At 37.8% G+C, this 27,399-nt stretch overlaps 2 protein-coding genes across 5 annotated transcripts in view; one reads left to right on the forward strand and one right to left on the reverse strand.

Annotated features, from left to right (window-relative positions):
- On the reverse strand, positions 1-12,800 carry PPWD1 (peptidylprolyl isomerase domain and WD repeat containing 1). Its single transcript, XM_018070354.2, has 11 exons — positions 12,635-12,800; positions 11,209-11,311; positions 10,503-10,603; positions 9,160-9,280; positions 6,917-7,364; positions 6,218-6,408; positions 5,533-5,722; positions 4,301-4,482; positions 2,117-2,198; positions 1,381-1,563; positions 1-369 (listed from the first exon to the last, which is right to left on the reverse strand). Exons 1-11 carry the CDS (start codon positions 12,798-12,800, stop codon positions 226-228), a joined length of 1,911 nt encoding a protein of 636 aa, XP_017925843.2. The 3' UTR covers positions 1-225.
- Positions 12,776-27,399, forward strand: part of CENPK (centromere protein K) — a 20,257-nt gene continuing 5,633 nt past the window's right edge. Inside the window, exons 1-8 of one of the 4 annotated variants that reach the window (XM_018070356.2) lie at positions 12,776-12,804; positions 15,586-15,702; positions 17,573-17,629; positions 19,731-19,803; positions 23,942-23,988; positions 25,553-25,635; positions 25,740-25,838; positions 26,129-26,258. In XM_018070356.2, coding sequence (XP_017925845.1) covers positions 12,802-12,804; positions 15,586-15,702; positions 17,573-17,629; positions 19,731-19,803; positions 23,942-23,988; positions 25,553-25,635; positions 25,740-25,838; positions 26,129-26,258 — 609 coding nt within the window. In that variant the 5' untranslated portion in view covers positions 12,776-12,801. Of the gene's footprint in view, positions 12,881-13,106; positions 13,874-15,585; positions 15,703-17,572; positions 17,630-19,730; positions 19,804-23,941; positions 23,989-25,552; positions 25,636-25,739; positions 25,839-26,128; positions 26,259-27,399 lie in introns of those variants that run through there. The other 3 variants (XM_018070355.2, XM_018070357.1, XM_018070358.2) reach the window with 3 other exon arrangements.

Here is a 27,399-nt window from a genome sequence, read left to right on the forward strand (position 1 = left end):
TTCATAAGAAACATGCTTATGTTTTTACTTTAAAATACAAAGTTATCAGAAATACAGAATTAGGGCACTTTAGGTACATTAAAAATTGTAGAACTGGTGATTGCTCTGTCTTGGTACTCACTATATCTAGAAATTATTTAAAATGTTTCTGTTCTTTCTAGGTCCCTTTCTGGGTCCCATACGCTCATTTTTTTTCTGCTTAAGCAGGAACCTTCAACGCCTGCCTTACTTCACTGTGATATTAATGATGCTGATATCCTCATAGGGCTTGTCAGTTTTTGGATTGACTTTTACATTTGAGATTCTCTGAACAACTTCCATTCCTTTAGTCACCCGTCCAAACACAGTGTGCTTGTTGTCTAGCCATGGCTGTTAGAGAGCAGAGGAGAAGAAAAAGCATGTTAATACAGAAAGCATCACATAGGTTAGGTACCAAAACAGAAAGAGAGTAAGTACACATGGATACATTTTGTATGTCTAGACTATGGAATCTAATACTATGTAAATACCAGCATGCAAGTAAATACTGGGGTGCAGTTAATACACACTCATATGCATTTGAACTTACCTTTTCAATTGTTTTCTCTAAGTACTACAGAGGTCACATTCTACCAGTGCAGTAGCATTGTGTATTTTATTTTAAAGTGTATTCTCAGTTCACAGATGTGCTGTTCCAGTCTCTCTATTTTCACAGAGGAATTTGAAGTGCCAGTCCAGAATACTACTAAATTCAAAGTAATTTTCATAGAATATGCCTAATTTGAATATAGGCACTGACAGAACTTAACAAACCTTAAAACTATGGCAGATATGTGCTATTTTTTTTAAAAAAAAGACACTGGATTTTGAGTAAGTGTTTAAGAATACATGTTACCTTTAAGAAATTGTCTTGTATCTCTTAGACTCACATACCAAAATTTCTTTTTTGGGCTCTGAAATTATACACAGATCAAAGGAAACCTTCAAACCTGAACAATGGCATCTTTGTATAGCTACACTTAGCTACACTTAAGGAGACATCCTGGCACTATATCCAAACCCTAAACAACCTACACAATACCTAGATTTCTATCAAGTTTAAATCACTGTTACTGGGATACATAATTGCAAACATGCCTAAGAATGTTTTGTCACCCTTACTCCAATTAAAGGCAAAAGGCCTCTTGTTCACAACTCACAGAAATACTTTTCTATTTCTTCAGGGACGGTTTCAGTGAACCCCACACAGTATACATCATGGTGTGCAGCATTTATTTGCAAAATATTAAGGAAAGATTATTTAGAGAGTACTAGTGCGATCCTTTTTGCATCAGAAAAACTGTATTTTTTACTATCAAGTTAGCCTCTCATGCCTTAGATTCAGCTTTTAATACTACTTACAGTTGGCACTACTGTTATAAAGAACTGGGATCCATTGGTATTTGGTCCTGCATTAGCCATGCTGAGTGTATATGGTCTGTCGTGTCGTAAAGTTGAATGAAATTCATCTTCAAATTCTCCTCCCCAAATACTTTCACCTCCCATCCCTGTACCAGTTGGGTCACCAGTCTGAATCATGAAACCCTGCACAGAAATCATGTGTTATTACATCATTGCATAGAATAAATAACTAAAAGTGTTTTATGCCAGGTGACGTTTTTTCAAACCTACTTCAAACCTGACAACAAAATGTGTTAAAATGCATTTAAGGCTCTTTTGAGTGATAATCAAGTCAACTTGTGAAAAAGCAACTTCTGTTTTCTCACTCACTGTTCCTCCTAGTAAAGGACAGAAACCTGACTGTACCTTCTGCAAACACTTTGGCTGTATTTGGTGCAGCAGAAATAAGAAGCCGTACAAGAAATGCCCTCTGACATGAAACAAAGTCTTAATTCAAGCAGGATAACTGAACTTATCTTTCAGTTTTCTGCCACCTTTTAGTTGCAGTACAACTATTAAACAACTTTAGTAAGTGATTAAGCTGTTTAGAACATCAGAGTTGTTCAGACTTCATAGGGAATTCTAAAGCCACTCCAAAAATCCTCTTTGCAAAAAAGGAATGAAAGGGTTAGCAAAGAGGACTGACCACTAGGGTACATTATCTAAATCAACAAAAAATTAACTTGCTACAAGTTACCTTGATGATACGGTGAATTATGTGTCCATTGTAATAGCCATTCCTGCTGTGCACACAGAAGTTTTCCACTGTTTTGGGGCACCTAAAATCATATAATAGAAAACAAAGGCTACAATAAATATTTGTCTGGTGACAAGGCCATAAGGATTTCAGTTGAGACTAAGATCCTGCTGTGCTGAACAGTGTTTCAGCTCAGTGTAGAAAGGGCTTTCATCAAATAGGGAAAAACAGATCCTCCACCTTCTCAAACCCAGAGCTGAAAGCAAAAAGTTGAGGAGTACAAAGCTGAATGATTACACAGGAAGGCAGCAGCAGTGCTGACAACACAAGGATGTTTAAGCTGCTGCTGAGCAGCACAGTGTCGAGGCCTTTTCTGCTCCTCACCCCACCCCACCAGCAAGGAGGCTGGAGCTGCAGAAGGAGTTGGAAGGGGACAGAGCTAAGACAGCTGACCCCCAACTGACCATAGGGACACTCCATTCCATACAGCATCATGTTCAGCATATCAAAACTGAGGGAAGAAGTGGGGGACACTTGGAGTGATGGCGTTTTGCCTTCTAAAGTAATATATGATTGTTTTCTGGGAAATGGTGGAACACCTGTCCATGGGTAGTGGTGAATTAATTCCTTGTTTTGCTTGCGTGCATGGCTTTTGCTTTCCCAACTAAACTGTCTCTACCTGAGCTCATAAGTTTTCTTATTCCTACTCTCCCCATTCCATCCCTACAAGAGGGATGCAAGCAAGGAGTTGTGGGGGGGTTAGTTGCTGGCTGGGGGTTAAACAATGACAGTCAGAAAATGAATTATCTCCTCAAGGCCTAGTTCAAGGAACAATTGACTAGAGGTTCCCCAGCTTTCTACTTAGACTAATAATTTTGTAAATAAACTGTGTATGCTCCTAAGCAGAAAGCTGTTCACTCTTTTACCTCTACACTTCTTTTAAGATACACATGCAAGGTGTCCAGTGTTGCATACAAGTAAAACTGTAAAAATAAAATGTTTTAATATTATACAACTTGCAGTCAGCACAGTCAGTTTTCCTTCTCTGAAACTACTTGTTAACATTGTTTCGTGAAGAGGTGGAATCTTACTGTTCATGGAAAAAAAGGGACAACCCCTTCAACCTCTGTGACTTGATTTTTTATTTCTGAGAGATGCTACCAGAGTGAAAATTCTTTGTGGTAGCTCTTTTGCTATTTTTTTGAAATGCATTAGTAGCCAAGGTAGATTTACACTGACAAGTTTACAGTCACCCATTTTCCCAATAATGAGAAAATGGCCGAGTCCATAGCTGTAGAGTTACTCTAGCTGTGACAAGGAACATTATCTTGGGTTTTAATGACACTCCAGACTATCTTATGAAAAACAGCACCAGTGATATAACTAAAGGAACAGACAAGATTATAGCCCCAGTTCTTGCTGAGCAGCACTTAGTCATTCACAACTTCATTTCACAACAAAATGGCCAAAGACTTTAATGGCATACAAACCTATATCCTATATGCTCTTCTTTAGTTTTAATCACATTAAAGAGATTTTAAATTCAAAGCTCAGCTGGGAGAAAATACTAGAAAACAGGAAAGGACAAACTTAACCATAAGCAACTCTGGTAATATCGTATGCCTTGTTTTGGATATACAGAGCACTAATATTTTATGCTGATATAAATGTTATACTGCTCTTAAAGGACCTGAAATAACATAAAATGTAGTACTCTGGCCACATTTTGAAGTTGCAACTACTATTCCTATGGCTTGCACAGACCTCCTGCCAAATGTTCTGCTGCTGCCAACATCACTGTATTTCCAGATGGAACCAAACAGCTCTGCCTTACACTAATACGTAGCTTACACAGAAGAGTATGGTTACCTCTCCACATCTGCAGTTGGGGGAACAAACAAAAGTTAAGAAAGGAACAGTCCCCCTGAACCAATAACTAAATAAAACAAAATGGAATTTAAAAAAGTCCTGTGCCCCACACTGTTATTTAGACCTATTTTAACCCTACTTTCTGTTCATTGAGAGTCACATTCCTAGCTTGATGTATTAAGAAACCGTCAAGAAACAAGGACAGTCAAAAACGGGAAAGAAAATAACTATTCCTAACTTGAAATATAAGTCTTGGATATTGCAACCCCAGGGACAGAAGGAACAAAAACAAGAGAAAAACTACCAAATACGTACTCAACAGGAAAAAGCTTGATATGAATATCTCCCATGCTTGTGTGGATGATGGCACTGTCTGAGACTCTTTTGGGACCTTCTGCCTGAGTGGCTGCCATGACCTCTTCTTTAGAAGGTTTCTCATTAAATACATCTCTATCAGAATCTGCACTCTTTGTATCTTCTGGTTCACGTTTAGTAAACTGAAGAACAAAAGAACAGAACGTTAACTGCTTGCTTATCTCTTTTTTCCCCCTTACCTTACACAATGCTCTGTGCCCAAGAAATCAGTGTCATTATTCAACCTGCTAAACATCCAATTCAATTTGAAATGTAGGAAGACAATTCATAGACGTGTTCTTGCATTTCACTGCTGTGCGTCACCAACATTTCCACAGTCACAAATTCCAGTACAACTACATGCAAATCCCAAGTAACTTTTTATAATCTATTATCTTTAGACCTCCTCCCCTTTTGAACAGGAACTCCTCAGTAGTTCAGCACTTTTTCTTTAAAAAGGAGCAGAGAATGTCAGGTTGTTCTGTTATACTCAGACAAATTTGTCAGGTTTCATGCCAAAACTTTTAGGTGCACTAAAGAAATCAAACTAAATCCTCTTATTCCAATACTACATTAACACGAAACTGGTAGACAACCAGCAAATCTAAGTCATAACAGACAGACCAATCTCTAACCTCTATGGCTACCACCTATCAAATCAACTACTACCTTCTCTGGACTTGCTTGTCTGTTTGGCTTATTGATTGCATCTCACATAAAAATCAAATTGTGAACAGGAAAATGACTCCTATCTTTCTTGGTTGCCTGCTATGTCTGTATTGCTACCGAGTCCTGATGCTGGTCTGAATTTTTTTTCTATTACATTTTTTATACATACAGTTAATTATTGTTTCTATATAAAATCTGGTTAGTTTTTTTAAATGTTCTTAATTATTTTTCAACTAGAACAAAAGGATATCATCTTCTTGGAGAATAAAAATTTGGATAGCCGAAACGACCCCCGTTTATTTAACTGCTTGAGCAATGTGAAAAAATTAAAGTTATTTCTAGCCAATGTATAAACAGTTCAAGCTAAAAATTCCAGAATTTACTTGCAGTATAAAAGAGCTCCTCTAGGAAAGTTTTTTTAGCAAATACTCAAGACAAAAAGCACTAGAAAGGTACAAGGAGAAAAACAAAAAATAATGTAGAGAAAACACCAATACAAGAATTTAAATAGAAACTGCACACACCATGTAAAACCTATTTTTTTTAAAAGCTGTGCAGACTACTGTTGGATCTGCCTGGATATTCTGGAGAACAGGATTTTCAGAAGCTTTCATCTCTATAGTGATTGCAGCACGATGTTTCTTTGCCACTCCTTGGAATAAAGCTAGTTGCATCATTCTGATGTTCTCTTGTTTTCCCAAGATACGAATGCACCTGAAGTACAAGATGTAAAGAGGTGTAACTACTGTCAGCTGCTCACAGTCACAGAATGTCTCCTTTCTGACTGCAGGACTCAGAGCAAAATTCCCAAATCCTCTCCAAGTAATTATTTATTAATTAAGATGTTTCTCTACTCAAACTTGCTACCTAATTTACCAGTCAGCCTCTATACATAATAAAATCCCAACTAAATGATCCACATTTACTTTACATTATCCCATCCAGTTAGCCAGAGATTAATAGGTTACACATTTTTAATACACATATACCTGCCATGTTTTGTCCTTATTTTACTAAGCTTTAATCTGCAACAACTCATTATAAAGCATGGGGCTATCTTCTCTACAGTCTAATGTAAGGCTCCCAAATAACAGCACAAAAAGTCTGGAGACCTCCACAGCCATATCAAGTTTTAAATATGCTATAGATGTGACTGAATACAGACTTTGAAACAGAAATGTTATCTCAATGTGTGTCATTGGAACTTACCTGTTAGTCTCTACATTGATGACCTTAATGCCCAACATTGTTCCATAGAGAACGAAGTGTCCAGTTTCATCAAAAATTATATTAATTAATCTTACTGCATCCACTTTCTCCAGCTCACGCTCGACTGCCATTCGTCGGCCAAACTCCATGTCTGGAAGTTGCTGTCTCATCTGCTGAAGTTCGGTAAACATCTACAGAAAAAAACTCCACATCACTATTATATTAACGTATTTTAAACTTTTTATACAGCAAAACACTAATCCACATGATTAGAAAATACCAAATTCAACTGAGACTACTCCACTCAAATGAAGAATTTAAACAAATACAAGTAATGCTTTCTTTATTTTCATGATGCAATAGGCATGTTATAGGACTAGGCTTAAGCAAAGAAAGGTGTGCAATATTATTTGAAATTCTCTGTAATTGCTTTCTAGTAAAATGTAATCTAGCAGTATGAAAACAGATGAAAATCAACACCTGTTTCACTATGTAAGTAACATAAATCTGTAAGAATTCATTTGGGACAAAGCAATACAGAGGGCAACGAAGAGAACATGGAAGGCCTTTTCTGCAAGAAAAATATAGGAAGGAAGTTCGCTTTTAGAAACAAATGATAACTTAGGTGAATGTGCTGGCAAAGAAATTCAAATAAGTACAGAAAATGTCTTAAAGAAAGAGAAACAAGACAAAACTCACACTCAGAGATTCGTCAAAGACTCTCATAAGCTTCCCCGTCAGAAAACGAAAAATTCTAACTTTTCTGTCAGACCCAAGAGTGGCCATTTTCTTGCCATCAGGTGAAAAACTTATACTGGATGGGTAAGCCTTGCATTTAGCAAATTCATATAGATCAGTATCTGTTTTATACTCCCAGTTCACATTCTTGGGGAATTTATATTCGTGAGGTGTACCAGTCCAGTACTCGATCATCCCAGACTTGTCAGAAGACACAACTACTTTGTAGACAGGGTTCAGCCGTATCTGAGTAAGCGAGGATGTATGGAGCTTATCAAAAATATGAAGTGGCTGGTTATTTCCTCGGCCATCATATATGAATATTTTTCCTGTGCTCTTCTCGGATGTTGCAACAGAAGATATGGCATCTCCAGGGCAATATACCCATTCACATTGGCCAGGGTGGTAGCTGCAACAGAGAGTGGAAGGAGAAAAAAGCAAATAAAGAAATAAGGAATGGTGTTAGATAAGAGTTGAGTTATGCTGTACACTTGAAATCAAATATTCTCTTCCATCTGTTAATGCTTCATTAGAAATGAAGACAACTGCACCTCTGCCATACACTTATAGGAAAGGTCAACTACATCTTGCCAAAAAACTAACTCCCACAACAAAAAACCCGAGTGATATAAACAAAATTAAGACAATCCCCCTATATTCAATAAGAGTTGTGAATGCATCTAAGAAGGAACTCATTTGCTACTTGCAAAAACACATTCTACAAATAAAATAAGACAGAAACATGTTCAATAATATAAGTTACGTCTGTTTTACAGTCTGTAAGCAAAGATTGAGAACCAGAACTCAAACTAAATGGCAGACCTCAAAGCAATGATATGGTCTCCATAGGAAACTCATATTTAGTATCCTTTCACAAATCAAATTAACAGACACTGAAGGACAGTATTATGATAGACAGTAATAATTTGGATTTTCAATGCCTGTCTGGTAGAGAAAAACATAACCAGGACTTCGTCTCAGGTTCACCAGAAAGAACAGGATCAAATAAATAAGTATGAAGTCTCTGCAGAAATAGCCAGCCTTGTCCAGATCACTGATGGAAGCATAAAGCATGGGGATTTTGAATACCAAGGTTGGAAAAAATCTATTTAAAGATAAATCAGGGAATCTACTACAGAAAAATGTTATCAGTAGCATTCTCGCAGGATTCCTGAAGCAAAACTGATTTAAATTCTACCTCATTTTTCCCTGAAGTCTCAAGCAACAACAAAAAAGGGCATCTTCTATTGTAACAGCTTTGTGGTTTTTTTTTTTTTGCTTATGTATAATTCTACTGATTTTGTAGAGACAGTACAGGGCTGCTATGTAGAAAATACCAGCAAAATCAAAAGACAAAGGCTAACTGGAATTTTTCCACAGCAGACAGCCAAGAGAGAATCAATTCCTATAGGCTAAGTACATTATCTGGAGGATGATATTAAAACTGTAACTAGCAAAGCAGATAGCACAAGCTTTTTCCCTGAGTTTATACTTCTATTCAGTTTCACAATTAACCAGTAAGTAGTAGAGTAGGAGGAATAAGTTTTTCAATGCTAAAAGACTTGTGAAAAAAACCAGTATTTCCACCATTCTTGATGCAGCACTCACTGATCCTCCAAACCTTCAAACCCACCCTTGTAACAGTGTAGGGCTTGTTTTTCTCTGGTATTGTTAATAATTGTAGTAACATACATTCTTATTTCTACCAGATCTTTTAGCTACAAAATATGCAATTACAAAAATGCTACAAAAGCAAGAGGAAAGAAAGCAACATAGTTTCTAGCAGAAGAAGGAAATTTGTATCCCTATGACAACAAATAAGACAATATATACAGGCCAAATCCCTTCTCTAATGGAACCATTAGTGGACTGTAATTTCTAAATTCAGTGCCAAACAACAGAAAAAATTATGCCTTGTTAAACATTTGGAGAAACACCACGTCTTTGTGCATAACATTTGAGACTGAGAAAATGCCTTTCCTACTCCTCTCTTGTAGTGTTCCAGACAGTCAAAATTTTTCTATTCAGTCAGGCAGCCTCCAGCCACTGGATTCATTTCAGACAGTGAAATTTACTCAGCTTCATCTGATTTAGGGAGGGGGTGAGGGGAGAAACATCAAAAACTCCAAATTATTGACCTACCTCTTAGCAAAATGATCCCCATTTATAATCCCAAACAAACACTTCCAAACTAAGTAACTTACCCAAGTTTCAGCATGTTGATCATGTCAAAGTTGACAACATCAAACACCTTCATTGCTTTGTCATCTCCAACTGAACAGAACAATGCTCCCTCTGAACTAACAGCAATACTCTCAATAACACCTGTTAATAAGGTTAACACACTATTAAGAAACAGGAAAGGACATCCTTCATTTCAATATTATATAGGAAAAAAACCTACTGAAGTTTAAGCCTCCCAACTGTTTTGCTACCTTTTTTACTTAAAAGACTACCTGAATTCAGTAAATTACTATTAAAAAAAATGCCAAAACACCACTGGGTATCCTATCAGTGTTTTGACTTAAGTATGTGACAATGAACTACTTACCACCTACATAAGGGAAAGATTTTAATGGCAATTACTTCAATTTAAAATGTTGATTTTATAAAATTGAGAACATTATGATGTGGTAAAAATCAGGTGCTCTTCAGCTTGTATTTCTCAATAGGGAAAACGCAGCAGAACTCTGTAGACTATTACCACACAATACTCAAAATTACTCTGCAATTGAACCTTCCATAAATTTCTCATAATGCTTATTTTTGCCTGGTAGGTTTTGTTTTCACAGTTTGCTTCTGTATATAATGAGAATCTGATAGTTAAGCTCAAGAACCTCCTTTAATATTTCTTGCAACTCTAAAAGTAAACTATTTTTACTACCTATTATTAAATATTTTTCTTACTGTAACAGTCAGCATATCAAACTGAGGGGTTTTTCCCTTCAGGCATATGATAATTTCTAACACCATGGAGAGTGTCATTTTCTGTTCAGTCTATTTAACACTCAGCATAGTTTTGAAGAACTCTGTGTACTTATTAGCTTAGAAAATTGGGTTAAAATTACTCTTAATTGCAATTCAGCCAATAATCATAACAATGATGTAGAATTTACTCTACAGTTACAATAACTCCAGATGAAAAAAATGCACTTTTTTCCTTACTACAAGGGACAAAAAAATACAAATTCATTTAAAGTAACATATTTTTAAACTCCTCTGGATTTTATGAACCCTGTTATGTACCTTGTTAAGTTATGTCCCAGATATTCTCTCCACAGGCAGGGCACAAGGCAATGCAAAGGATGTAGGGGATCTGTGCAAGCAGAGCCCTACATGTTTTATTCTCACCCTATCCCTCATGCAGTCTGGGAGCAAAACATTACAGGACAGAGGAATGAAGGAAGATAGGTAAATATCAATTAATTCCTGACTGCACTAAATGAACCCCAGAATCTGTCTCTCTATTTGCACTCCCTCTTTAAACAACAAAATCAATGGGGAGGAAAAAGTGAGGCCCTTTAAAGAAGAAAAAGCAACTTCTCACCCAGGTGACTTCGGAAGTGTTTAACAAACTCAATCCCTTCTTCTATTTTTTTCCAGAATTTTACATGTCCATCATGACTGGCTGTTATGATAAAATCTGTCCTACAATTACAAAAGAAAATTAAAAACAAGAAAAGAGATAACACATTATGCACTTTCCCACTGGTCAGTAATCTGCACCATAATTAACACTCTGTAGGGGATGAACTTTTAATTACTGTGACAATCTGTCTGAATGGGTACTATCACTCCTGGAAAAGCAAACAGGTATTTTAATGCATTCTGGATTAATATATGAAAAGTCAACACCCTGAAAAATTATAACACTATCCTTTCTGAATATGTAAATGTAACTCCTATTTTAGTTCACAGTAGTTACTATTTACGTGTGCGCGCGCGAGTGTGTGTGATCTCTGCAGTCTGCTGAATGGTGCTTTTTCAGAGGCAGTCAGTCAATCTTATTCCTGTATATCCTGCACATTTTGATAAGCATTTTAAGACCCTCTAGTTTATGTAAACATTTTTTTAATCTTCCTTCTAAGTAAACCTTTCCTTTGCACTTAGTTTTCAAAAAAAAAAAACCCAAAACTTTTAAAAGTTACAGGACACTGTTAACTTTCCATTACTAAACATTTAAAATGAAAACTTCTTATCATATATAAAAATACACCCCTGACAAAGAAATAGCCTGGAAAAAAGATACTTACTTAGTACATGCTACGTGTGTAATGACATCTCTGTGCATGTAACTGCGTTCATACATTGAAGCAGATGGTAGATTTTCAAGGTAAACATGTTCAAATTCAAGAACTACACAGAATAAAAAGAAAAATCAGGAAGGTTTTTCTTCATAAAGGTACAGCTTCTGTTCTCCCTTACTTGAACTGCTTATTCATATTTCAGTCTAAAACAAGCTAGGATTTTGTGCAAACATAATAAAAGGGCTTTTAGGTCTGGCTTTGCACTCAAATTTTTAGTGGACTAAAACCACTCAAACTCTGCTTGAACTCATACTGCTTTTCCCTTTTAAAGCAACTATTACCTCAGCTGTCTCAATATATGAAAAAAATAAAAATCAACAATGTACTTCCAGAAAATGGAAGGTTCTCTGCACCTTATTGTATTCCAAAACAAAATGTATCCCTGTTGTTAAGATTCATGACCTCACCCAGGTCTTGTAGTTTAAAGTCCAAGTACTGACACCTATCTCTTTCATTGTTTAACTGGCCCACCCAAAATAACCTGATTTTGGCATTTGTCTCTTGATTTTTACACCCTGTTAACACCTGCAAATAGCATTTGTTACTGAACCTGCATGTGCTGATCATCGTTAGAGGCACATTTACTTTACAATGACACCTGGAAAGCTGAGAGTTGCTGCACTCATCAATACCATAACTCAAAATACAGCCTAGAGGCATCTCCATTTTAGGGCGATGATCCAGAAAACAGATGAACGCCACAGCCCTAAACTGAAGCAAGGCTTCAGTCTGCACAGCAGGGGCTCTGAGCCTGATAGTGTCCACGAGAGAAAGCAGAAATCATAAATCATAGAATGTTAAGGGGTTGGAAGGGACCTTCAAGATCATCTTGTCCCAACCTCCCCCACCATAGGCAGGGATACCTCCCAATAGACCAGGTTGCTCAAGGCCTTTTCCAACCTGGACCTGAACACTGTCAAGGTTGGGGCATCCACAACCTTCCTGGACAACCTGTTCCAGTATCTCACTACCCTCAGAACGAAGAATTTCTTCCTAATATCTAACCTAAACTTTCCCCTTTTCAATTTGAACCCATTACTCCCTGTCCTGTCACTACAGTTCCTGACGAAGAGTCCCTCTCGGTTTTCCCTGTAGCCCCGTTCAGACACTGAAAGGTTGCTGAGTTCTCCGCGGAACTTCCTCATCTCCAGGCTGAACAGCCCCAATTTTCTCAGCCCCTAATGCCCCTGGGCTGTTACTCGGCACCCGAAGGGTTCCCATACAGCGTGGCCATTTTGCACGGCAGACACCGCTACAGACCACACGGGCCCAGCCGCCCTCCCCCGGGGCCGCTCCCGCCGCTCCGAACGCGGCCCGGGGCAGCGCTCCCCAACGCAGAGTCCGGCCGGTGGACGTTCCGCTCCTCCGTTACCTCTCCTTTTCTTCGCCTGCGCGGCCTCCCCTGGGAGCGGCCCGACCCAGCGCTCCTCCTCCTCCTCCTCCTCCTCCTCGTACTCCGCCGGTTCCGCGGCTCCCCCGCTCCTCGCCCGCCGCCGCCTCCCGGAGCCTTTCGCTTGCGCTCGGCTCGGCGCCGCCATCATGGTACGTCACCGGCCGCGCGCCGGGCGCGCCGCCAGTGACTCAGTGGCTGAGGAACGGCGCGCGCGGAGACGCCATGGTAGTAACGGTTGGGAACGGGCGGCGGGGATTCCCGGCGGGATCCCGGGATAACGAGGGGGTCCTGCCGCTCAGGCACCGCGGGGCCGGGATGAGATCGCGGCCGCTGGGGCGTGGGGCGGCCGTGGAGGGGGCGCGCTGGCTTTTCCCGCCTGAGAAGGGGCGGTGTTCGCCCTTCGCCCGTGAGGGGAGACCGACCACCCTGTGCCTCCCCGGCGCTCGGGTGGTGCGGGGGCTCCCTGCCTCCCTTCTGCTTTTTTTTGTCATCGCTTTGGCGGTGTTATTTCTGTCCTTTATATGTTCTCCTTCCTAAAGCGAATTGCTGTCTTCCTGCCTTTGTCCAGCGGCCGCAGTTACTTTCCTCTCTGCTTCCTGAGTATCTTCCCGTAGTTGATCGCGTTGTGTTTGGGCATATGACTCATTTCGGCTCATCAGTGTCTATAAGTATCTGAAGAGAGGGTGCCAGGGGGATGGATCCGGGCTCTTTTCGGGAGTACCAAAATGAATATGAGGAACAACTGTGGGTGACCGAGCACTGGAACAGGTTGACCATAGAGGCTGTGGAGTCTCCCTCATTGGAGATAATGAGAAACCGTCTGGACGCAATCCTGTGCAACGTGTTCTACGATGACCCCGCTGGAACAGGGAGTTGGGACCAGATGACCCTCTGTGGTCCCTCCTAGTCTGACGGATTATGTGATTCTGTCGCTTTCCTAAAGCTTGCCTGTTTGCTTGGCTGGCATAGAGTCTACAATGCACACTTTTTGTCCCTGCATGTAGTTTTTACCTAATTATGTAGTCCTAAAACAAGGTCAGAAGGAATAACGTATTGAAATTGGAATGCATTAATAGTCATGACATGCCAAAAAAGCCTTCAGTTTTCAGGTATGGTGTAAAAATAGAAACCTAATTTAACCATACAGAAATAGGGAAAACTGCAAGCTACAAGGAAAAACCATCTGAATATGATACTCCAGTATATGCACTATGTGAGGTAATTAAGAGCACAGCATTAAGGATCACAAGTCAGTTTGGCTTGCCTCTCATATCTCACAATGTGTACATTCTGAAACGTTGTGTGAAATACGTCTAGAAATTTAAAGCCAAGAATAACAGAATCATTTGATCATTTTTGTATAGTGTTTTTTTTTCCTGGCTGTGTATTCAGAGTTTTATTTCATATAATACTTGTATGGTGATTAATTGTATTATTGCAGGGGACAGCAGGGGGAATATGGATTTTTTATTCCACCCCAAGATCCTTTTCAAACTTTCAAAATGTTGGGTACTTTTTCTTCCTCTCCTTTTTTCTTTTCTTTTTTTTCCCCCACTCAAACCCCCTTTGGTTGTCTCCTTGACAGTTTTTTATGTCTCAGAAAAAAGTACATTGCATCTCAAGGCTGTTTCGTTTATTTCTTAGTTTCTTCTAGGCAGTCTTTGCTTGAGGCATTTCAGAAGTCGTAATAAATTATGTGAACTACTTCTCTTTTATATGATGGAAACATTCCAAGGCTCTTAAGAAGATAATGATTTTCCTTTGCTAAAACTATGCTCTTTAGACTTTATCAGATCATGGCAAGCTAGGTATTCTAGGGTTCTGTTTTTAATTATTGGTGTAATAAATTAGCCTGGAAGATTAGTAGAAGTATTGCTACCTTTCAGTACTCTAGAATAGTTCCAGCATTCAGTGAGATGTTCTGATTTTTTTTTTTCTCATCCTTGACCTTTGGGAGTACTAGCTGAATATTTGACTCCTTTTAATTTACTTGGGATTTTGACATCATTTTCTCTGATTCTGTGTTTTTATTCTGAAAATGAACAAAAAGTTGAGTTAGGAATTTGTGCATTATTAAGAGATGTATATTAGATCTTTTTTTTATATCTCTTTAATCTGTGTGGTTTTGGTGGACTTAGTGATCCACTTAGTATTTTTAAAGGCTTTCTGCATCTGGTACATCTAGGAAGTTCCTATTGGTTGTTTTACCTTGGGGAGAAAAGTTTCCTTTGAGTGCCATTTTGGCCCTTCTTGTTAAGATGTTTCCCACCTTAGCTGCTGTTGTCATTTGGGTATCTCTTAATAGATTTAACTGGGAGTAAATTTCTGAATTTGTGTGTGTTTCTCTCTGACCCAATATTTCTCAAAGTTTTTATTTTAACTTGGATTAATTTTTCTCTTGGATGTCTTGGTGCCCTCTTTCCTTGGTTGCCTGTATGTTTTTCAGACTCTTTTGTTTGTTTTTCTAGTAATTTTGAGGATGCTTTAATTTGTTAATCAAAAATATTCTGAATTGTAGTGAAGGAGAAATAGATTAGGACATTTATTGGAAGACAGAGCAGAAGTAACTGCTTAAGAATTTTGCAGATATACGGAGGAAAAGCATAGCTTTGTAGATGTGAGATTCTCTTATTGTTTCTGTATTAAAGTTGTTGAAAAGAAAAGCCATTGCAGGCAATCAAAGCAGATTTGAAAATTTAGGATTTTGTGATTCAATTTTAAAAGTAAATTATTCGTGTCTTCTGATTTTACTATAGTCATATAGTTAGCTGATTTTACTTAATAATTGGGCGCTATCTGGAACTGCAGGGGCGTTAATTGAAAGCTTTGCATTCTGTTGCATATTTGACCTGAAGTGGCAGGTATGATTCTGTACCTGGTAACAATTATTGTAGATATACACGATAACTGTTCTGTTTGCTTGTTATTAGGCTGAACTCATCAATGCAGAACCCACCAAGGCAGAACCCACCAGTGAACTTTGTCCTGTAGATGCCAAGAAAGAACTCTTGATGGAATGTAACAATATTTGGGAGGAATTGGAAGAGGTATGGGAACCATAAGTGATAGACTAGATTTGTTGTAAACTTTTGTCAGAATTGTTTTATTCACTGCCTGCTTACCCCATCTCTTCCAAAGAAACCACCACAACAAAACAAAAAGAATAAAAAGGCCAAAGGTGGATGTACTGGCAGGGGTGAGGGATGCCTTGCATTCAAAGGTTGTTTACAATGTGCTGATTTAGTTAGCGTGGAGTATGTATTAAATTAGGGAAAATTAAACTATTTACTTATGGTAGTACCAGCACACTGAGACTTGAGATCCCTCTCTCTTTAGCCTCACACAAGATGGAATTCCAGTGCTGTTCACAAGTAGTTTGGAGCTTAAAGGAGAGAATAGGAGGAGAGGCATAAAAGGACAAAGATGTTTGCAAATGCTTATCCAAAGTGATGGTTATATCATCATGGTTAAAATTTATCTCTCTCTGATATATGGTACAATATGCTAATAATAACATTTTAGGGCAGATTAGTTTTATTTAAGGAATCCCAGGAAAGATAAATTTCTGTCAGTTCTGAGGGAATGCTGTGCATTCTATAAGATTTTGCCAAGTCTCATGAAAGGTCATCTTCTAAATTATATTTTCAGTCTTAATTGCTAGGCTCAATTTTAAATGCTATCTGCTTGAGTTCTGAGTTGTAGGTTCAAAGCAGTAAAATTTCAAAAATGGAAGTAAAGGTATTTCTGAACTTAAAGTAGAACAATGTACAGACAACTCACAGTGCAATAATTTTACGTAATTAGATTTAAAGATACTAATGTGGCAGGGAATTCTCTGTCTGGGTTTCTGAAGTTGTGTTTGGAGGACCTGAACTTTTCTTTGAAATTTTCAAATTAGAAGGGAAGTTAGAATGCTTACTATTTTGAATTTAATTGAAAGTCTTAGATATCTTGTATCCCATTCCCATCATCCCCAAAATAATACAGGAAGTAATAATGTCTGTTATTTTTGGAAGTTGATAAAAATAGTAGGATTTTCATTACTTTGATTTTTCATTCTGAATGTGCATGTTTCAGAAAGAAGTTTAAACAACTAATAGTCATTGAGTGGGATCCTGGGTATATGGTTACAATGTAATGTTCAAATGGTTGTGTGACATCATTAGCAGTTTTTGTAGGAGAAATCTTGTGTTGTGTTTTGGTTTCCAGACATTAACAACAAGGTTTCCAAAGTACTGCTTACTGTTGAGTAGAGTACATCTTACCCTGTCATGGGATAGGTTGAATTGCTGACAGCTATGAAACAAGAAAGCGTTCAGCAGATGTCTCCTGTTGAAGCCTTGGATATCTGTGGTGGCCTGAATTTCAGACTGCATATACTTCCCATTGCAATCATGGGAGCTGATGTAGTGCACTTCTGAAAGTCAGACCACTTCTGAAGGGTGTAGTATACTGCCCTAAATGACTTTAACCTAAAAATGTGTATTAAAATGGGATTAATCTCTTTGGAGAGCCAGAGGAGTAGCAGAAAGTGTGTTAACTTCTCAGCAGCTTCCCTGTTCAGCCTTGTGCATGACTCTATTCCCAGTTTCTCGTGTTCTTCACATGATCAGTGCCTTTCCCGATATGAACTTTTCCCTCATAATTTGCCTTCTTACTCAAATGATACATCTTTTTTTAGCTGCTACTTTTCTGCTCTCCAGTTAATTAAGTTCTGCTTTACTGTGGTGCGATTTCAAAATATTTCTTAATTTGCTGTTCTGGGTAAGGATCTAAGGGATGTGGTGGGATCCAAGTCACAACTCTTTTATTCCTATATTTAAAAAGTTATGTTCAACTTTCTAAGCATTGTGTTCTGTTGTTACAAAAGGGAAGAGTAAACAAACGTTGCTTGTGTTTTGTTTCTTTTCTACCCAGTGTCAAAGCAAGCTAATGCTTCTAGGAATAGAAACACTGCTACAATCAGATACCAAGGTAAGACAGTTGTTTGGGGTTTTTTATTTTCCACTGAATACTTTGTTTTATATAAAGACCTTAGAATCATAGAGTGGCTTACCTTGGAAGGGACCTTAAAGATCATCTATTTTCAGCACCCCTGGCATAGGCAGGGATACTTTCACTAGATCAGGTTGCTCAAAGCCCTGGTCTGGAACCCTTCTAGGATGAGGCATCCGCACTTTCTCTGGGCAACCTGCTCCAGTGTCTCTGCACTCTGACAGTAAAAAATTTCTTCCTAATATCTAATCTAAACCTGTCCTCTCTCGGCTTAAGGCCATTGCCCCTTGCCCTGTCACTACAGTGCTCATGTAAGTAGTCCCTCTCCAGCTTTCTTTTAGGCCTGCAAATACCATTCAGGTAGCGCAAGGCTGCCCTAAGGTCTTTCTGGAGCCTTCTCCAGGCTGAACAACATCAACTCTCCTAGCCTCTCTTCGGAGGAGGAGAGGTGTTGCAGCACTTCAGGTGGGGTCTCACCAGAGTGGAGTAGAGGGGCAGAATCCCCTGCCTCAACCTGCTGGCCACACTGCTTTTGGTGCAGCCCAGGACATGGTTGTCTTTCTGGGTTGCAAGAGCACATTGCTGGGTCATATCCAGCTTTCCATCCACCAGGATCCCCAGGTCTTTCTTGACAGGGCTACTTGCAATCCATTCATTGCCCAGCCTGTATTGATACCAGGGCTTGCCCTGACCCCAGGTACAGGACCTTGCGTGTGGTCTTGTTGAACTTCATGTTTTGCACAGGCCCAGCCATCCAGGTCCCTCTGGATGGCATCCCTTCCCTCCAGCATGTTGGCTGCATCACAGAGCTTGGTGTCAGCAAACTTGCTGAGGCAGCACTCGATCCCACTGTCCACATTGCCAACAAAGATGTTACACAGTGCTGGTCTCTAAAACAACCCCTGAGGATTGCCATTCATCACTGGTCTTTGCCTGGACATTGAACTGTTGACTGCCCCTCTGACAGTAACCATCCAGCCAGTTCTTACCCACTGAGTGACCTGTCTGTCAAATCTGCGTCTGTCCAGTTGAGTGACAAGGATGTCGTGCAGGACAGCGTCAAATGCCTTGCACAAATCCAGGTAGATTACATCAGTAGCTCTGCCCTTATCCACCAATGCTGTAATCCTGTTATAGGAGGCCACCAAATTTGTCAGGCACAATTTGCCCTTAGTGAAGTCACATTGCCTAACACCAATCACCTTCTCATCTTCCTCGTGCTTCAGCATATTTTACAGGAGGATCTGCTCCATGATCTTGCTCAGCACAGAGGTGAGACTGACAAATCTGTAGTTCCCTGGATCTTTCTTTTTCTGTTTCTAAAAATAAGGGTTGTGTGTACACTTTTACATTCAGAAACCTCAGCAGACTGCTGTGACTTTTCAAATATGATGGATGGTGGCTTTGCCACTTCATTTGCCAGTTCCCTTAGGACTCTCAGTGCATCTGTGGTGGGTTTGACCCTGTCTTGCCACCAGGTGCCCACTAAAGCTGCTTATCCCTCCTCACTTGGACATTGGAAAGGAAATATAACTGAAGCCTCATGGGTCAAGATAAGGACAGATTTACTAACTTTGAAGCACACAACTGATGAATGATTAACATAGGCAGCAAAATGGAGAGGTGTGTAACTTCAATACCTATTTGGACTATTTCCTAATTAGTGCCTATGTAATTTCTTCTTGAAAAGTGTCATTCTGATACTGTCCATCATAGTATCCTTCTGGACATGTTGTCCAACTATGGGATGAGCAAGTTCAGCCATGAAGGAGAAGTCAGGATGTGAAGTATTTGTCATTGCTTCTAGTAGCTCCTCTTTAGTTGTAGTCATTGCAAAGAAAATTAGGGGAAAAATGCCAACTCTGACTCCTCATTTCCCCATTTTGAAAAAATAATATAAATGTTTTTGATCTCTGCAAGTGATTTTAAAATATTTTGAAGGAATAAGTTTTCTGTTGTCGTAGTTGCTCTTCTGTTTTCTACTGTATGAACTTATTAATTTAACTTCTATCCTGTTCTACGTCATTTTACACCAGTGCAATTTAACACTTTAAGAGATGCTTCTTTTGTTGTTACACAGCTTGCCTTGTTAATGCTGCAATGGAAAGCTTTAACAGTAGATTATCAAGAGTGCCATGAGAGAAGTCCTGAAAGTAAGTAACTGTTTCCCTGTAAAGGATGCTGATTGTGTTTTCGTACTACTTAAAAATTAAATATTTCACACAGTAGCGTGTATGTTTCATTTCTTTATTCTTTTTGCACTTCAGCTCTAAGTTGACTTAAAAGTGATTTCCTCTATAACCTAATCTTATGATTCTGCACAAATAGATGCATGATTTATGCCACCATTCATCAGTCAGTTAAGTGGAAACATAACTGTTAGCAAATCTAACAAAATAACGAAAGTCCATTATGCTGTTACCCTCCTTCATGTTATTCTCTGTGTGATTGTTTCTTTTCCATCTTTCATTTGTGTTTCCTTTTTAGAACAGAACTACTTTGTCAAATAATATTGTCTTCATCTTGTCTTTTAAGAATCTATTACATTTTTTTAATCTTTGCAAGTATTGCTAATAAGCTAACAATAATTTTCCCAGGTATAGTTTTAACCATACCTCCTCTGATTATTTTTTTACTAATACTTCACAAAAGTATGTTGTATTATGATGTATTAGTTCAAACTTTGGAGTAGACCTTTAGTGTTAAGCCCATTACACCATAATAAAATACCTGTCTTGGATTTAACAGGGATTGGAGATTTCAGCTCAAGATAAGATGGTAAAAGACACTAGAGTTTTATTTTAACAAAACAGAAATCCAGGACACTTACTGATCCTGCGAAGCACAAACCACAAGTGATTTTTTTAAATTTGTTAAGCATTATCAGTTAAAAGGTATAAATTCTCAGTTCTTCAAAGTTTTCTTTTTACATAAGCATCAGTGCTGACTGATTTCACTCTCTCACAAGGCTGATGTGGTCAGAGACTGGAAATAAAACCATTCAAAACTGAAGTGCAAGTAAAGTAATCTGTGTTTTCAGATGTCCCATTTGGAGACTCTTAAAACAGTTCACACTACACTGTCATTAGTATACTGGTAGCACTCACTGTTACATCTCCTGTCAAGGACCTGTTAGCACCTGTCAACCCAGTAAAACTTACCAGTTAGTCTTTAAATTAATACATTGGCTCATTTGAATATTTTTAAGCCAGAAGAGGCTTGGTTTTTTAGTGTTTACAAAAGGAATGTGTTTTAGACAGCCCATGGTGAATTCCAGTGTTTTGTCATTTGGCCAAATGGAAATGCCTTTTCAGATCAACATTAGAGGCAGTTCTCCAGTCCATGTACTTGCTGCATATCATGAGAGAAACTGGGAAAAAATAGTTTTTCTTTCTTATAAAAAGATATTTTTGCCCTATTAGAATAAATTAGTAGTTCAGCTTTGTAAGCCTGTCTCCAAGAATTGTCAGCCTCAAATACTTCTGAGAGGTATGTAGACCAAAAGTGTATGGGGTTGAATGAATTTAGGATGTACTGGTTCCCTGCTGCTATTCATGAATAAGATGCTGGCTTAAAGCAGATTAATTGAAAGCACTTAGTTTTTATCTGGGTGAAATACCTGGGATTGTTAAATTTCCTTACTAAAATACGTATATTAAACTTTAAGCTATTGGCTTAAAAATATCCTTAGGGCTTGACCTATTTTTTTGGCTTGCTGGCTTGCTTTGTTGAACTATTCTTACTTGTTCCCAGACTATAATATTTATTATTAATTTTTTAATAGAGAAATTATCTATGCATATTGTAATGCAAATAATATTTTGCAGCCACAGCTTTGCCTCTTTGGCTACCTTTCCAAGGGAACTAAAAAGAAATTGGTGCTAAGAATTTGAATATATATAGTTATAATGCTTGTATGAAGATGAGTCTACTTTGCTTAGTTGTCTGTCCATCTTGGCTTTTTTCTATCTACTGTTTGTCTTGAATTACTTAATTGAAAGCATAATCTGAAATTATCTAAATGAAAATAGCAGAAATACTGATTTCATACAATTTACTAATAGAGCATGAATGTCAGGCTGTCTTGTTACTTTGGTTTCTGCTTTAAATAGTGGCCAGTTAATTTCCTGTAAATGAGGGCCTGTCAGCATTTCAATTTTAAACCTTATTTTCAGAGGTTATAACTTGGCAGTTCTACATTTTCTTGAGCACAATATTGGCAAACAGACTTGAGTTCACAATGCAAATTTTATTTTTGCGAAGCTTATACTTTAGTCTCTTGTTCTTTCTCCATTTCTGCTGCTATTTATGTAGCTCTAGATCTGCTAAATCAGCTGAATTTAAACTTTTTAAAAAGCATTTGGCTTATAAAAATAGAATTTAACTTTCACCTTTGCAAACTAAGGAAATGAAAGCAGTTCTGTTTTCAACCGTATAAAACAGTCATGGTCTCTGCATAATTTCTATTTTTCTTTGCAAAATAACAGTATTCTGCCAAATGCCTTTTTGTTTTGTTTTAATAGGAGTTTCTGTAAACATGTGCATGGTAGTGGCTTTTACTTTCCTAGCATCTGGTAGTATTTTGCTTAGTAATCACTAGACAGTTCTGTCTGACATTTGATTTTTGCAAGTGTAGTGATTCTACAACTGAAAAAGCTTTAACTGTTAGTAGATAAAACAACCAGTGACTTTACAACACAGCTGTAAATGCGTTGCCCCAGTGTCTCAGATCTACATTGTTCCTGCACTAAATTACAGTTAGTGGTTCTTTCCCAGGAAGATGTGGCCTTCTATTCTCATACTCACTCAATATGAATTGAACAGGAAGCACAAACTCAGGATTAGGTATCTAAAAATTAGGAAGTGTTAGAAGCCAGTAGTAGAGATTGATAATAATTGATAAGTGAGGGCTTATAATAATCATGTCAGCAGGAAGTTGCAGGAGGAAGAGTTGTATGGGTTTCTTCAAATACACCAGTTAATGGGAATAAAACTTTACCAATGAGTTTTATCATGGGTTGTAGGATATTCATGTAATTAAAGAAGTATTGTTCTAATAATAGCACAGACCACTACCTCCTGCAGCTCTTAAACTTAATTTGGCAGCGTACTAGTCAAATTTTGTGTCAATATTTAGAAACACTAATTACCTAAGTAAAAGGGATTTTACTGGGACATGTAATTTTGTGTATTTTTCTGATTTTCATCTCAGAACAAACACTGCTTTTAAAACTACTCATCTAAGGCTTCTCAAAATTTGTTGAGGTAAAAACTGTAACATGACAAAAAAAGTACTTTTCTAAATTTATGAAATCAAGAGTATGTATTTAGGAGATGTTTAGTGCTTTCAGGAAAGGGGTAAGGGTTTTCCTTTTTGTTAAAGGAAAAGCTTTTATATAAATAATTATTTTTAAGATTAAGAGATTTGAAGCCCAAACTTTCACCAAAAAATCCCTGTCATATTAAGATTCAAATCTGTTAGAGTAGCTTTCATGTCTCCTGTTAGTATGTTCAAATAGTTCACTTTAAAAAAAGTCATACTTGTATACAGATGGTCTAAGTTGACATGGAAGTGAGAATTGACTGGAGTGCACTGAAGGCTGTAAAATACAACAGTTCACTTTTTATTCTGAAAATCCATGATCCATAAATCACTGCATTTTGCAGAAGCATTCTGGGGAAACATTTCCATATTCTTAAATTGTACCATGCTTTCCCTTAAGTACTGTTGTTGCTCAGTGTTAGATTTAGAATATTGTTATTGCTAGGCCTTTCATCTCCCTACATGTAGCTGTTCTTGTGAACAGAAGGGATGGGGACATACTTTATAAGTTCTTAAAAATGGTAGGGTTTATAGTCCTGGTGAAGCATTTGGAGGCTGTTTAACATGGAATTGGAAGACTGGTGAAGTCTGATTGCCCACATTGGTAATGTTGATGGAATGCCTTCTGCTGAAAAAAATCAGGCTTGGTTATCTTGAAGTATACTGAAATGTGATATACAGTCATTATGTACCTATGCCTATACTACCTGGGGCTAGTTCAGAGGCATTATAACTGCACTGTATAACAGAGGCATTAACACTGGACTTTTTTCAGTCTAGTTTAAACTGCTGAATCATGATAGTAGGTTAGTTCAGCAGGACACCACAAAAAAAGGTTAAATTGGTGCTGACAGCCAAACTGGTTTTTTAGAGGCTACACAAGTTTCTCTCTAGCTGGGCTGCTTTTCAGTATAAATAAGTCTTTATCATTCAGTGAAAAAAATCCACCAATTCATTTTGTTTTTCAGCAATTTCTACCAATCCAGATGTATTGTTAGAATTAGGAAAAGAAGAGGTAAGTCTTTTTGTTTGTTAAGAGATAATAAACTTTTGCTGGGGAAAAAAAAGAAAAACCTATATAAAATTGCTGCATTTTCCTATGACTGTTCTTGGGATGGACTACTGCTAGGATACTGTGTATTTTCCTTCAGGCATTGTTGTTGTTCTAATTGTTTATTTCCCCTGTATTGTAACTACTAAAATTTTCTAGTTGTAATGAATGAGCTTTTAAACTGACTTACTGCACAAGTCAGTGAGTAAGTAACACACAATAAACGGTATTTTGCCCCTGTCCAACCATCCAAATCCACCACTAAACCCTGTCCCTAAGTGCCTCACAGGATTGTGTCCAGGTGGCTTTTGAATATCTGCAGACAAGGAGACTCCACAGCCTTTCTAGGCAACCTGTTACAGTGCTCACCCTCCATTAAAGTAATTTTTCCTCATTTTCAGATGGAACTTCCTGTGTTCCAAGTTTGTGCTTGTTGCCCCTTGTCTTATCATTGGGCACCACTCAAAAGAGCCTCACCCCATCCTCTGACACCTGCCCTTAAGATAGGTTTCCTTACTTATGCCTTCCTGAGTAAGAAATCCATACCTGAGGCTTGACCTCAGGTTTCCCACAAAAGTCTCAGACATCCAGAACCTTAACATAATTTAATAATGGTGCAATAATAACAAAATAACAGCTCAAAGGTTGCCTCTGAGGAGGGACCCAAAACTTTTATACCTTTTATACCTTTATACCCTGAGCTTTTACACCTTTTTGGTCTAAACCCTGGAAAGTCAGGGAGTCATTGGCTCCTGGGGAGACTCAGTGTCCAGGTCTCCTGGCAGGCCCACAGGTCCCGGGGGCCCTTTGTTATGCAAGGGGTCAGCAGTTCATGGCATGTTGGCTCAGGCTTTGACTCCAGCCCACCAGGCTGCTCAACCAGCAGCTCACACTGCAGCTGTACACCTGCACTGAATGTATTCCTGAACATGTATTCCTTACCTATTCTGTAATGAATGACCCAGCCCAGTGAGAGTCCACTGTTCCCTAGATTCAGCAGTGCCTATAGCTTCTGGCTGCAGTAGTTTTATTTCTCCTTCTTTCCTCTCCCAGATATGTCCATAGCATCAAGGACCATTTAAATCATGGAAGCCATTAGTCTCTTTTGCAGCATCTTTGTTTTCTATAGTTTTTATGTTAGTGCAGTTAGCATGGATTCATTCTTGCAAGCAGTTGCAGTGATTCAGACAATACAGCCCTGGTGCTGTAGACATTTTCTCCTCAGTCATTCATCATCTGAGCAGTTCATGTGTGTGCTCCATAATCTGCTTCAGGTAAAATTAACTATGTTGTTTTGCAAAGTTTCAATAAAACACTAATGAGCAACTGGTGACAGTAATGTTTTAAAGAGCCTCCTGCATTTTAAACTGGATTCTAAAATAGTGTGTCACACTATAGCCTTATTTCTTAAGAATTTGCAGATCATTTTGGCCTTCTGTATCAGATTTAGAGATGCAGCCTTACATAGAATGAATACTACAGACTGGGCTACCTGCAAACTGTAGTTTCATTTTTACTTTTTTTTTAGTTGCAGAAAGTAAAGAATGATCTTGAAAAGGTGCTATCAGCAGTTTGTTCAAAGAATAAACAACTAGAAGAAGATCTGGAAAGGTAATATAATAATTTGGAATTTAGAATACTGTTAAGCTTTTTTTTTTTTTTGACCACCCAGAAGAACTATTTTTGTGCCATTTACTGTTTTTCATGTTTCAAAGAGAACAGCAGTGGTATGAGGGACAGGAAGAGATGCTAAATACTCTTAACAGAATTGAAGAAGAGACAAAATCCCAAGTTGAACAACTTTACGAAACAAGGTATTTCTACACTGTTCAGTTTTTATATTGAAGAATTCAAATAGGATGCTCAACAAGAGCAAATGAACAAACAAACTCATAAAACATACTCTTTGTTTTGCTAAATAGTTCAAATAATTGCTCAGTAATCCAGATTTGAAACATGGAAAATATCACTACTATGTTCTGTCATTCAAGATGTTGCATTTATAAGAACTGAATATGAGGGTTTTTTTTACTTATGAGGAACTTTTAAATTATTTTATTTGATTTCATACTGTATTGCTATGTTTTTACTATTTGGAAATTAGAGGATTGGAGGAACTGCACAATAAAATGTTGCAATTAAAGACATATAAGAAAGAACTCTTGAGTGCACTGGGTGAATTCCTGGATGAACATTTTCCCCTTCCACAGGATAGTGGAAGTGCCATAAAAAGGGTAAGATTTTTCTATGACTATTAAATTTAAAATGTTCAATTTCTATTTAATTAGATGCAGTATCTGTTTAAAGTCACTAGCATAGAATCTACAGTTATATTTTGAAATAAGTATAGTTCTTGTGGATGATCCTTTAGGTTTAATTTATATATTTCAGGTTCATTTATATTATTTAAGGGTGTTTCTAGCTGGATATTTTCTTTTCTAAATGCATAATACTGTATTGTATTTCCTACTGAACTGCAAGCTGTGCCAAATTTGAAAATGGTGGGAGGTTTAATCCAAATTGACCCATTTTCTTTTTTACTCAGCTAGGCAAGTGGATTCCTGTTTTCCTTGGCAAAGTAAATTTTAATTGTCTAACAGTGGTTTTAGAACAATAAGGACAAGTGTTTATAATTACAGAGTAGTTTAGAATGTTAACCATCAGATTTTGTTCAGGCAAATTGGGCCAAAAATTATCTCAAAACTTTAGGGAAAATAGGCAGCCAGGGAGTATTTTGCATAATAAATTCAAAGTCTGCAGTAAAAATAGAACTATTACTCTAGTATTTGATAGATACAAAAAAGCTGAAAAGTAAAGGGAGGGGCTTGATTTTTATTTCAGACATACTTAAGATGACAGAAACAGAAAGGATTCTTTCATCCAGTTCCCTGTTATTTCAGACAACCACAAAATATAATTCCTTTAATATTATCATTGAGCTCCATTTTAAAACAGATAATTTTTATTACTACTGCTTCTACTGGGGGTTTTTTAGCACCTCAGTACTCTGGTTAGAAACTCTCATAGCTTCCACAGATCCATGTATTCTTACACCAGTATTTTTCTTAGAATAGTCTTTTTTTTTTCCTTGTCTTTATTCCTCCTGATGCATTTTTCGACAGCAATCTTATACCTTTTCTTTCTTTGTTTTGCTGTTTGAACTAGCAACACTTTTATGTTCTCACATAAGACTATTTTTCAATTCCCTGGCTTATCCTAATAATACCCATTTTCTATATTTGTTTTCACTTGGATTGATCTTTTTGGAACCTGGTAAAAAACAATATTATAAATAAAACTACTAGCTCACATCTATCACCAAAGCAACTAATTACACCCTTGTCTCTTTCTATCTGTTATTTGCAACTGAGGAAG

The sequence above is a fragment of the Manacus vitellinus genome, unplaced genomic scaffold (assembly GCF_001715985.3).
Source record: "Manacus vitellinus isolate BGI_N305 unplaced genomic scaffold, ASM171598v3 scaffold_18_pilon, whole genome shotgun sequence".
NCBI classification, from domain to species: domain Eukaryota; kingdom Metazoa; phylum Chordata; class Aves; order Passeriformes; family Pipridae; genus Manacus; species Manacus vitellinus.